The sequence below is a fragment of the Marmota monax genome, unplaced genomic scaffold (genome assembly GCF_021218885.2).
Source record: "Marmota monax isolate L192 unplaced genomic scaffold, Marmota_monax_Labrador192_F-V1.1 WCK01_AAM20220418_F8-fsc00362, whole genome shotgun sequence".
Taxonomy (NCBI): domain Eukaryota; kingdom Metazoa; phylum Chordata; class Mammalia; order Rodentia; family Sciuridae; genus Marmota; species Marmota monax.
The window spans coordinates 278,314-290,623 of NW_026694757.1; the positions used below are offsets into that span (position 1 = coordinate 278,314).

At 59.5% G+C, this 12,310-nt stretch overlaps 1 protein-coding gene and 1 long non-coding RNA gene across 6 annotated transcripts in view; one reads left to right on the forward strand and one right to left on the reverse strand.

The window, feature by feature from the left end:
* The window catches only part of Septin9 (septin 9), a 140,878-nt gene that overhangs the window by 16,913 nt on the left and 111,655 nt on the right, over positions 1–12,310 (forward strand). Inside the window, exon 2 of one of the 2 annotated variants that reach the window (XM_046424942.2) lies at positions 490–546. In XM_046424942.2, coding sequence (XP_046280898.1) covers positions 490–546 — 57 coding nt within the window. Of the gene's footprint in view, positions 1–489; positions 547–9,899; positions 10,798–12,310 lie in introns of those variants that run through there. The other variant, XM_046424945.2, reaches the window with a different exon arrangement.
* Positions 5,782–9,910, reverse strand: LOC124079421 (uncharacterized). Of its 4 annotated transcripts, XR_006847367.2 has the most exons (4): positions 8,081–9,910; positions 7,478–7,641; positions 6,591–6,657; positions 5,782–6,201 (listed from the first exon to the last, which is right to left on the reverse strand). It is a non-coding gene; the product is annotated as an uncharacterized LOC124079421 (long non-coding RNA). The 4 variants fall into 4 exon arrangements; XR_006847365.2 differs by having other exon boundaries at positions 5,782–7,641; positions 8,081–8,170; positions 9,394–9,910; XR_006847366.2 differs by having other exon boundaries at positions 5,782–6,657.

The window sequence follows — 12,310 nt, forward strand, 5'->3', positions numbered from 1 at the left end:
TCCCCAGCCCTGGGATCCACGTGGGCTGGGACAGGACTAGGCCCGTGATGGAGACCCTGGAGCAGGGAGACCTTTGTGCATAAAACAAGCAGACGTGGCTCTAGGGGTGCTGGCCTGAGCCTGGCTGACTTCAGTGGACACCTGCTGCCACCCTGCCCAGGAGGATGCTTGGGCCAGGACCAGACTTTGGAGTCTGATGGACTTGGATTCACAGTGGGCTCAGCTCCTCTGTGCTCTGTGGCCTTGGGCACGTCACCAACCCAGCTGGGACTCAGCTCTTTATCTGCAAGATGGGATGGTAAGGGTTTGGCCCAGTGCCAGCACCCAGGTGGGTGGCCGCCGTCACTCCCAGGTACAGGTGGCTGCTCGTCTGGGGTTACCTGCTTCTGGAGTCCCTGGCAGGTGGAAAAATGAAGACACACCCGTGTCACCACCTGGCAGGAGGGAGAGCCATGGCCTCGTGTGATCCTTGTCCTTCTCTGTCTTTAGGAGTCACTCGGACCTCCAGCGGCCGTCTCCGGAGGCTAGGTGACCCAACCGGTCCAGGTAAGTGGTTTGTTGGGCCTTGGCCCGCTGTGGGACCTGGTCTCCACCTGGCCTTCCTGGGTGGGTGCAGCCCTGGGGGATGTGGTCTTAGGTGCTGCACATAAGGTGGATCCCGGCCGTGTCCATGTGGGGGCAGGGGCCGTCTAGCTCCACAGGTAGCCACCCCCAGGCATGGGAGAAGCCCTGTGTGCAGGCCGGAGGAGAGAGCCAGAGGTGGTCGCTGCAGGGTGGCCTCTGTTAGAGGCGTGGAGGGTGGCAAGCCGTGGAAGGGTGGCTTTGGTGCGGGCCGCTCGGGGCTGATCCTAGACCACGGCGCCAGCCCCCTGCAGCCTTGCAGCCTGGAGCAAATCCAGTCTGCCTGATCCAGGATTAAGTCAGGGGCTCCTGTGGTGACCTATTGTGGCCAGCTTTTCTCCTGATGACCAGTGGGGAGGGAAACAGATGCTCCCCAGGCTGAGCTCTGGGCAGGGATCGCCTCTCCCAGGCTTGCAGAGGCTCGTCCCACCACGGGGCCAGCCCGGGCAGGGGCTGAGGGCTGTGTGGCCATCCCAGCTTCTGTTCCCAGAGCCCACCTTGGCTCTTCCTTCCAGAGGCCAAACTGGGGCATGTGTCCTCATTCTGGTGGCCTCTGTTCAGAAGAGATGTTGGGACACAGAGATGAAAGGGACTCAGAGATGATCCGCTCCTGGGGAAGCCCCGCGGTGTTGCCCTCATCTGCATGTGTGTTGGGGACTAAGAGCCAGACCCAGGCTGGACAGAGGGACATATGGAGACAGAGCAGGCAAGGGCTGCACCCTCATGAGCAGCTGTTCTGCAGGAGGAATCGGAGTCACAGAAGGGCCTGGGAATCCCCTCGGATAAGTCATCCATGAATCAGGCCTGCCGTAGACCCGGGCCAGACGGACTCACTCTGGCCCTTCCCAGCTGTGCCCCGGCCCCAGGGGGAGGAGCTGCGAGCCCCTCAGAGCCCACAGTCCCTTTGAGGCCAGCTCTGTCCAGTGGAACATTCCATTCATTCAGCTCTGTCCAGGAGAGTACTAACCACACGCGTCTATCGCGCACTTCAAATAGACATTTGTAAGTTTATTCATTCATTTGCTTAGAATTAATTAGTTAATTTTCTATTAGTTTCCAGTTAGTATTGGCATGCGGCTAGCAGCTGTGGACATGGACAGCCCTAGACCATGTTGGCTGCCTGGGGTCCCAGAATTCTGTGCCCTGCATCCTCCTGCACCAATTCCAGGGCCAACACAGACCTCTCCCGGGTCCCTCCTCCAGTGCTCTGGTGCTACCCACCCCAAGCCTGCGGGCGGCTGTGGGCGGCTCTCTGCAGGGAGTGGCCACGGTAACAGGGGTGGCATGGGTGGCCTGGGTGACTGTGGATGTGCAGTGTGTGTGAGGCCCTTGCAGTTCGGGGTGAGATGGGGGTGGGGTAGAGGAGGTGACGCCCTGGCTGGAGTCCCCTGGGCTGCTGGATGACTCAGGATTGTGGTTAAGCGGCACTCCCCCCCACCCCCAGACAAGCTGGTCCACCAACCACTTGGTAGTCTGGGGCCTTTTCTCTGGGGCCCCTTGGCTTTGTGACTGGTCTTCCCCTCCATCTCCCTCCTTCTTGCTGGTCAGCCTCGGTGGGGGTGGGCTAGGGGCACTTTGCGGAGCTGGCACCTCGGACTGCGTGGACAAAGCCTCTGTCTGGGTGCTGCTTCTCCATGCTCAGACCGGGCGGTTCTGTGCCGTCAGCACTTGGCAGCACCGCCTCGGCCGCCTTGGAAGCCTAAGGCATAATTTGCCGGAGCCCCAAGCTGCAAGCCGGTGATCTAGGTTCCCTACGGCCGCCTGCTGACACACGCAGTCCGCCTCTGTGGGCTCCGGCCGGAGGGAGACACCCTTTCTTGGCTCCCAACTCTAACACTGCGGCCATGACAGGGGTCCAGGCAGGGCGTCCTTCCTGGACCCAAACTCCCTGTCCTAGCTGTCCATGTGGGGCTCCCATTCACCCCTCCACTCTTCCCAGCCTCTGTCACACACCCTGTGACACTGAGGACTCCACCCTGTCCCTTTCCCAGAAGGGTAGTGGGCTCCGTCTCATGCCTCCCCTCCACGTTCGTCTTGAGGCCTGTTCGGCCATTTCTAGTGCAGGCTGGTTCCCCAGTTCAGAGGACACCCACAAGTTCACTCACTTTCTGTGCTTGTTTTTTTTTTTTGTTTTCTAAAATAGATTTATTAGGTGTATTTCTTAAACGTAAAGGATGAGCCAGGAGCAATGGGGCACACCTGTAACACCAGAGACTTGGGAGGCTGAGGCAGGAAGATCGCAAATTCCAGGCCAGCCTCAGCAACTTACCAAGACCCTGTCCCCCAAATTAAAAAGGGCTGGGGATGCAGCTCGTGGTGAAGTGCTTCTGGGTTCAATGCCCGGTACCAGAATATCAAATAAAAAAGTATAAAGAATAACAGAGCAGAACACCAGGTACCCACCTTCCCATTTAAGCAATGAGACAGGACAGTTAAGGTCAAAGCCCCAGGGGCCCTCTGCCCCCGCTTGCTCCCTCAGTGACACTCTCCTGACCTGGCTGGTCTTTGTCAGGCCTGCCTGCCTGTGGTTCTTTGTCTGAACGACCTGTCTTTCCTTTGTATACCTTCGGCATTGCATAATTGCTGTCCTCTGCTCTCTGCTTGTCTACACACTAGGGACTTTGAGATTCTGCTGTGAGGAGCTGGGTTTCTCTGCTTCGTTTATTTTGACAGCAAACCGCATTCCTCTGCAGGGGGAGGTGGTTCCTGCCCTGGGCTTGTTGGTGGGCTTCCCTGGGGGGGGCGGCGGGGGGGGGGGGGGCCCTGCTGCGGAAATGGCCAGGAGCCTTCTCACACACGTGGAGGTGCAGAGGCGTTCCCCAGGTGGCTCGGCTGGGCTACCGGATGCCCATCCGGCCCTCCTACATGTTGCCAAAGCTCCCTCCCGAGCCCTGGGCCTGCTCCCACGCTACCCTGCTACCCCGCTACCCCTTCCTATGCCCTCGGCAGCAGCCTCTCGGACCACAGTCTCAGGCGACCTTTGGCCCGGTTCCCACGGTGCGCAGTTCCGGGGCTGTGTCTGAACTTCCTACCTCCAGCCGGGACCCTGGAGCCTTCTGCTCTGCATCCAGTGCGTCTCTGGTCTGCTCATTCCTCTCTCCCCCACCTCTGGGCTCTTTGGCCTCCTGCCCAGCCCCACCATCGGCCTGCAGTATTACACTGAGTGATGTCACTGCCCAAAGGTCAGGTCCAGAATGTGACTTGACTGGAAACAGACCTTTTCAGGTGGAAAGAACTTAAGACAGGTCACCTGGGTTAGGGGTGGCCGGATTCCAGTAGCAGGGTCCTCATAAGAAAGCAGAGGAGAAGCGCGTGGGAGCCAGGAGAGGTGGGAGTACGCAGCCTCAGGCAGGAAGACCTCCCCGCCCCCACCGCAGAGCCTTCCCAGGAGCCTGGCCCTGCCACACCTTGGATTGGCACTTCTGGCCTCCAGAACAATTAGCCCCCAGTTTGTGGTGCTTGGTCACGGCAGCCACAGGACCCTGGTACACACCCCCTGCCAGGCTGTTGTAGGTAAGCGGCCCTTGCCACCAAAGGACTGCCCTGAAATACTCTGCCTTGGGCGTCTGAGCCTGGAGGGACGCGGAGGCAGGAGGAGCTCCCCCACCCACCTTCCCACCCCTCTTAGAGGAAGAAGGCCTTGCTGCAGGCCTGGCCAGGCCCCACCCAGGGAGCTGTTGGCTGCAACTAGCAGTTTAATTGCCACCACTCCAGCAGACAGTAGGGCCATGAGGCGGGCCTGCCAAGCCAGCGCCAGCTGTCTCAGGGCACCGTGCCATGTGCCTTAGTACAGAGGGGCTGCTCTGGGCCTGTGTGTTGGGTGGCTAGTTGCCGTGCCCGGCCACGAGGGCAAACGCCCGCCTTGTGGAGGAGCCGCTGCGGGACAGGCTGGTGGAAGCTTTGCTGCTGGGGACCTTGCCTCTGGGCTCCCCAGGGTACACCTCACTCCTTCCCTCCTCTCCCTCCATGGATGCCTGCGCCGCCTTCTCTTCTCTAAAGCACCAGCCTTGCCACCCCCTAGGTACTCAAGTGTCGACCTTGACCTCTGCCTCCTCAGCACCCCCAGGCCAATCCCCCTCTCCTCAGTAACCCCGGCAGGCTGCTCATGGTGTTGGTCATGTCCTGGTCCGGCCTCTGTGGTCTCTCCGTAGATGTCCTCATCCCCACCCCATCTCCCTGCCACAAGCCCCTCCCTATACACAGCCAGGGGACACTTACCGTCCCTCTCCCATGCCAGGCTCCCACCACCTAACCCTTTCCCACCACCTAACCCTGGCCACAGTCCTCTTACTTACAGAGTCCTGGGTCCCCCCCCCCCACCCCCGTGTGTCCACTGTAAGCCCCGAGCACCAGGCTCGAACTGCTCCCTGCCTGGCCCTGACTACCTGTCTTTCGGTGTTTCTGTCCCTGCTCCATGTCACCTCAGCAGGCATTCCCTCTGGGAAAGAGCCCTCCCCTCCCTGTGGTCCCTGCTGGGCTGCAGGATAACGATGCTCCAGTTGTGATGTCCCGTTAGCCGGTTGCCTTGGTTCATCTGTCCGCTCTGGACCACAGGGGGGTTTTTGCAGAGCAGACAGTGGGCATTGTCCAGCTGACCCTGGTAAGAGAAGGCTGGGGAGACAAAAAGTTGGCTGACTCCACCCCCGGGAAACCCCACATCGGGTACACCACGAGGACGGGATGCTAGTTAGAGGTCACACTCCAGGTGTTTATGTCAACATACACTCTGCTGTCATATGCACCTAAAAAGAATAAAAAAGTCAATTTAAAATAGAAGTATCGGCCTTCTTGAGCTTTGGCTAAGAAGTAGCTCTTCCCTTTGCCTGCCTTCTGGGGAGGAAGGTCACGGTGATCCACTGTCTCCAGGGAGGGCGAGGAAGACAGTAGAAGGAGTGGTCAGGCAGCGCTGGGCTTAAATTTAAGTTACCACCGTGAGTGCAGAGCCCTGCCCACTGCCCGGGCGCACTGACCGCTGGTGGCTCCTGGGCTGCGGATATGGAGCACTGACACCCTTGCCGACAGCTCTGTGGGCAGGTGCTGGTTGGGATCATAACGCGCTGGCTTTGGGTCCTTGGGCACCTACGGAGCAGGCAGTTGGGCTCCCGGTGGGAAGTGGAAGCGCCAGCTCCTGTCTCACTCTAAGAGGGACCCCGGCTGCCCTGGCCTCCCCGTCTCTCCTGCTCTGGGCAGACACCAGCCGAGGCCCCTGTAGGAGTGAAGCGCCAGCTCTGGCTCCGGTCAGCCTGCAGCGCTGGATGGATGGCTGAGGTGAGGCCCTTAGCGGGGGCTGCCTCTCCCATCCCCTTGGTCCCCTTCCACGCTGACCTGGAGGGGCTCCCAAAGCCGCCGGCTAGCCCATGCCATCGACACCAGTGAACCCTGCAGCCGCCCCGGGAGCAGAGAGGAGCTGGCTTTTATTTATTCAGGAACAGACGAACCTTGAGGTCTAATAAAAAGTGCAGAGAAGATGCAGCCCCCGGGGCTGGGTCAAGGCTGCACTGGAGGCTGCTTGGTGCCTACGGCAGCAGCAACTGTGGCCGGGCCAGCACCCCGGGGCCATGGGACCCAGCTCCTTTATTTCTTTATTTTTTTTAAGAGAAAGAGAGAGAGAGAAAGAGAGAGAGAGAGAGAGAATTTTAGTGTTTATTTTTTAGTTATCGGTGGACACAACATCTCTGTTTGTATGTGGTGCTGAGGATCGAACCCGGGCCGCACGCAGGCCAGGCGAGCGCGCTACCGCTTGAGCCACATCCCCAGCCCAGCTCCTTTATTTTTAATTCAGAGGGGTGGCAAACTTAAGTGGGAGAGTTTGGGAAAAAGCAGGAAATGAACAGAAGAGCCGTTTATTTTATTTATTTATTTTTGGTATTAGGCATTAAACCCAGGGTACTTTACTGCTGAACGGCAACCTCAGCCCTTTTCATTTTACTCTACTTTGAGAGAGAGTCTCCTAAATTGCAGAGGCTCACCTCAAATCTGCGGTCCTCCTGCCTCAGCTTCCCAAGTCAGCAAGATTCCAGGCATGGGCTGCAGCACCTGGCTCGGAGAAGTCACTGTTTAAAGTGAGCCTGCATGTCCCTGTAGCTGGCACTCACTGGGAAGGTTCCCAAGTCCCTGCATTAGGGAGGGGGGCATGGCAGGTGGCAGAAAATCTGAGCCCAGAGCATTAGAAAGTGTGCTTTCAGCAGATCCTCTCCCCACTCCTGCAGGACCTGCCCCAGGTGTGCACCAGGAGCAAGGTGGCACCACCCTGCCAGCTTGATGTCGGGGCCGCTGCTGCCCACGTCAGAGTCACGTGGAGGTTGCTTGCTTTCCCAGATAGCTGGGCCAGCCCCAGGGCCTCCTGGATGCTGTTGACAGCTCAGGCCACCCTGGGGACACCTCACAGTTTCTGTCCCCTCTCAGCGGGAGCGGGGCATGCCACGTGCTTTCTGGAGGGGACTAAGGTGAGGCTGTGGTGCTCGAGAGTTGTGCTTGGGGCGAGAGAACTGAACCCACTGCTGGGCCGGATGTGTGAGAGGTGGGTGGGGACAGAGAAGTGACCCTTTTGCCCCACAGGGAGCGTAGGCTCAATCTGCAGATCCTTGCAGGCTGGGGCATGAATTTCCACTAAGGAGGACAGTCAAACCGAGAAGGCTCCCATGGAGCACTGTCCCTGAGGGTCCAGCTGCATTTGGGGGCAGGTCAGGAGGGAGGGACAACCATGGATGATTCCCTAACAGAGGGAGCATCTGAGGAGCCTTGACAGAGCAGCTGGTCCCCAGGCCCTGCTGGAGTGAGGGGCGGCCGCTGGCCTTAATTCTGTTGCTCACCCTGAGCAGGGTCCAAGCAGAGTGAGTGGGGCCCTCGTTCTTACCTGCGGGTTCTGGCTGCCCTGGGGCCCGGCCACGTCTAAGAGGCGAAGTGGTCCTCACCGTCCCTCTTTACCCTCCTCGGGCCCCTGGCTGCTTCTCCAAGTGGGCTCTGTGCCGGCGAGCTCCACTCTGCAGTTAGGAGGGTCTGAGAACTGTGACAGTGACCCTGCAAAGCCACCAGGGGTGTTCTGATGTGAGGTGAGGACTGAGGTGCTGCTTGAGAATCTTCTGGAAGGGGCTGTTGGTGACAGCACCCTGACTATGGGCAGGCCAGGGGGTGGGAGCTGGGGCTTGTGGCTGGCACAGCGAGTTCCCAGAGCTATGGCCCCAGGGCCCTGCCTCCCCGGAGCGCAAAGCCAGGTCCACTTGGGAAACTGAGCTGTCCTGGACGCCTCACTGTGCCTAATATGCTGTCATTGCCCGGGGAGTGTGAGACGGGGGGTAAGGGGTTACACAGCCCCAGAAACCTCCTCACTGTCCCCCCGAGGGAGGACCACGTGGGACCCACTCCTGGGACTTGGGCTGCCTGGAAGGCTGCCCACCTGAGCCCTGGACACCACAGGCAGTGGGCGGGAGCCTCGTTTCTCCTTGCAGCCTGGCCTTACCTCCGCACCCTGCTCAGAGCTGGCTCGTGACTAACTCAGGCCTCCTCGGAGCCAATGGGCGCCGCCGGGCTTTTGGTTTCACGTCGTCCCCTGCTTGGGCCAGAATGCATGCATTTTTAGGCACAGTGGAGAAACAGACCTTGAGCTCAACTATGCCATGGAGAACTGAGGGTCAAGGCTGAGCTGGGCCCTGCACAGACCACAGCAGTGAACCCAGAGCGGGCACAGCCCTGGCCGTGGCCACTCCCCCCGTTTCCGCTAGCTGGCCAGGTCGGTGGCCTCCCAGGCCTTCCTGGCTTGCCTGCAGGAGGGACACGGTGCTGGAGAGGCTGGTGTGGGATTAACAGGGCTTCTTTGTACTTTTTCTGTGGTTTCTAAACTTAATACAACGAACAGACATTACAGTTGTAATCAGAGAAAAAAGCAGAAAATTTTTCAGAGTCAGAGGAGTACACAGCTCACCCCCAGGCCCCCGCGATTCTCACTGCTCTGTCAGTGATGGTCCGTGGCGGGTGACAGTGTTTTAGAGGTTGAGTAACAGAAAACAGCTACAGCGAACGTGCCTCTTGATCCTTCTGGGGTGCTGGCTGGGGGTTCCATGGCTGCTGTAGCGAGCTCCCCCAAACTGGGAGGGCTAAAACTCTGCAGCCGTGCCCTCCCAGGGCTCTGGAGGCACCGCCTCTGACCTGAGCTTTGCTGGTCTGAATCGAGTTGTCTGCAAACCTGGGCTCCCTCCAGAGGCCAGAGGAGGCCCCGGGGCCTCTCCCAGCCTCTGGTGGCTCAGGCTCTCCCAGCCTTCAGGCGGAGTCTCACCCTCTTTCTCCACGTTCCCCGTCCTGCTCCGTGCAGCTACAGCTCCCTCTTACATGGGCACGCATGATGGCCTTTAGGGTCCACCTGGGTGATCCAGGGCCATGTCCCCATCCTTCACTTAGTCACACCTACAGAGACCCTTTTCCAAATTGGTCACAGTTGCGGGTTCTAGGATCTAGGGACCTTATTCAGCCCATTGCCGTGACCAAGACACTGTCCCCACCTTCTCTGTGTGCAGACTGTCCTGTGGGGCTGCCCTTCAAGCTCCTTGGGAGGGGGCACTTGCTATTCCGTGTCTCCCAGGAGGCTGGAGGTTATACCCCTACCCCCGAATCCTGCAAGAAATGCCCTTGCTGTAGGCCAGTGCATTGGGGGGTCCTGTCCCAGGCAGGGAGGGGGTCAGGTGGCAAAGTGTCAGTGACACATCAGGGCCTTTGGCTCTGTCGTCCAGCTGAAAACGATACCGATACCGGAGCCTTACCTGGCCACGCATAACTCACCTGTGCTGAGGCAGGGATTGTAAATTTGGAGGCCTCTGGGGGGCAGGCACCTAGTGAGAATGCGTAAGAGACCTTGGGGACTGGAGCAGATGCCAAGGGAGGACTGCAGTCTTCAGGCCAGGAAGGAAGTGCCCCTGTCTGACCACATCCCCTCACTTTGTCAAGAGAAGCTAAAAATCTGGAGTTTTTAGGGAAGTAGCCTCAGTTTAACACTGACACAAATATCCATTTCCTTTAAACAGAAATGAGAAAGCAAAACCTATCTCTGCCTCAGTTTTGCAGGGACCCTTGCGGTGGGGATGCCTCTACCCCACCGGGGACTTACCTGCTCTGCCCAATTCCTCCACCCCGCCCCCAAGACACTGACCAGGTGCTGGTGGGGACCCCGAGGTTCCAGGTGAGCAGCCCCTGGAACTCCAGTGGGAAAAGGCAGGGAGCTGCCCACCCCCTGGGAGCCGCGGAGTCTGGGGAAATGAGCAACAAGAGGACTTGCTCCCTCCCAGGGGACTGCCCAGACTTACTGACTCATGCTCTGTGGTAGGAATCTTCCAGGAAGCCTCTGCTGGGGTGGGGACGGCAGCTCCCTCTGACACAGAGGCTGGCTGCATAGGGCACCTTCGTAGGGTTCATCCTGGGCAGGTGCTCTGGAACCTTCTCCCAGCTCGCATGCCTGGGGAGGTGGCCATCTCCCAGCCAGCCCAGTCGGGGTGCCAAGGAAGGGCCGGGCCAGTGGGGCCAGAGGCAGGCGAGGCAGGCAGCAGGAACTGGGCTTTTTAAACACTTAAACCCCAGGAAATCGCGGCATCGCCGGACGGGGAAAATGAAAGACTTTGGAAGTCGCCAGGAATTTGACTCTGCGAGTTGGTTTCCAAGAGCCTAAGTTAAGCATCTCCAAGTGGATATTAAAAAGGAGCAGCGAGGCTCAGGGCGGCGGGGGCTGGAGGGGGTGGAGAGAGGACGCCGCCGCCGGAAGCTGGACGCTGGACGGCTGAAGCCACCGCTGCTCCGAAGGCCAGGCGGCTGGTCCTCGCGCAGGAGGACCCTGGGCGCGGCGGGATCCCTCCGGACCCACCTCTGGCCTCCTCTCCCCAGCTTCCCCCCTCCCGTCTCTCTCCTCGCTGCCTTTCCCTCCTGTTTTGAAGAGACAATGCTACTTCAGTTTGGAGCACAAACATATGATCAGCACATGGAAATGTGGTAATTTGGATGCATTCGTGATTGCAACAGATTGAAGAAATTAGACCAGACAAAGAGTGTTTTTGGAGGAGGAGGAGGAGGAGGCAGAGAGAGGGAGGGCGACGGACGGGTGAGAAAGGGGAGGACGCCTGCCTCTGAACCAGGGCCGCTGGGACTCCCGCCTGCTGCTAAATATACCCGTAGGAATGGAGAGGGACCGGATCACAGGTAGGCAGACGGCCCTCCTCGCCCCACTCCCCCTCCCAGTTCCCCGGACTGGGCTCTATTGATGCTGCGGGAAATAAGCACCCAAGGGTCACTTTTACTCATTTTTGGAGAAATATTTTCCTTTTGACTGTTCTCAGTTCGTGGGGTGGAATGTTTCTCCCAAACCTAAGCGCTTCCAAGTGTGGCTTTTATTTAAGCTCGGCTCTCCTCTCTCCTTGCAATTTCTCTTTCATTTTCCAATGTGCCAGTTTTGCATCTGCGTCCACGGTGATGTGGGCACTAAGGCCCTGGCAAGGGTGGGGGCCTGCAGTGGCGCTCGGGGTGGGCGCCGCCAGGCTTGTTTGTCCACTGTGTGGTTTGTGTTCTTGCTGCCAACCGAAGTCTGTCTTCAAGGCTGTCTTGGTCTCCTCCCCGAAATAGCTTTTCTGGGCCTCCCTGGCAGTTGATTACAGAGGTGGAGGCTCCCGGCGCTCGGAGGAGGCGTGCGCGCGCGCGCGCATGTGTGCGCTCTCGTGTGCATGCGCACGTGCACATGTGGCTCCCGCGGACCCCCAGCAGGCACGGGCCGTGGGGCGGGGCGTGAGTGGATAAATGAAAGGGAGGCGCCTCCTGCTTTGGCCTCCCCAGTGAGGAAACCCGATTTCCAGGCCGAGCCCTGGAAGTGCCGTGGCGCGGCGAGCAGGGCTGCGCTCCTCGGGATGCGCTGGAGACTGTGCCCACGCGTGGGCGCACCCCTCTGAGCCGGGTGCCAGGGGTCGCCCGCGGGTGCAGAATCCTCAGGTGTGCGCCGCGCTCCCGGCTCCTGGTGTCCTGAGGTGCCCTGGTCATGCTCAGCCTAAGAACGCCATCCCATAAGTGCCCGTGTCCCTGGTCTGTCGTTGTGTTGGGGATCCTGTGTGTGCAGGGGGTCCCTAAAAGACCCCTCAGTGGCCGTTTGGAAGGATGGGATCCTCCCCTGCCACTCTTGAGGCAGTGTCAGAATTGGCTGGGCAGCTCTGAGAGGCCGGCCGGGAGGATCCTGCCGTGGGGAGTGGGGAACGTGCAGTATTTTGGGGCACATAATAATAGGCGTGGTAGACGGAGCCCTGGAGGTGGGCAGCCAGAGACCCGCAGGAGGATGGCCGGCTGTGAAAGTGCAGCCCCGCTGGTCCTGCTTGAGCTCAGGCATAGGTGCAGAGCCTGGGTGCCCTGGGCCATCTGCAGGGACTGGGGCAGGGGACACTGGGAGAGACCCTCTCTAGGCCTGGGCGTGGGATGTGGAGCTGACCCCAGAGCAGGCCACCTCCCACAGGCTGCCCGGAGAATGGACCTCTCTGCCTCCTCAGCTGCAGCTCCGGAGGACAGGTCACTCCAATGTTCTGGCTGGGAGGGGGCCTCTGGTCCAGCCTTTATTTATTTATTTATTTAGTCACGCTGCGGATCACACTCCAGGCCCTGGGGATGCTGGGCAAGTGCTCTACCCGTGAGCCACACCGCACGTCAGCTTTCATTTTATAGATGACCATGCCGGACC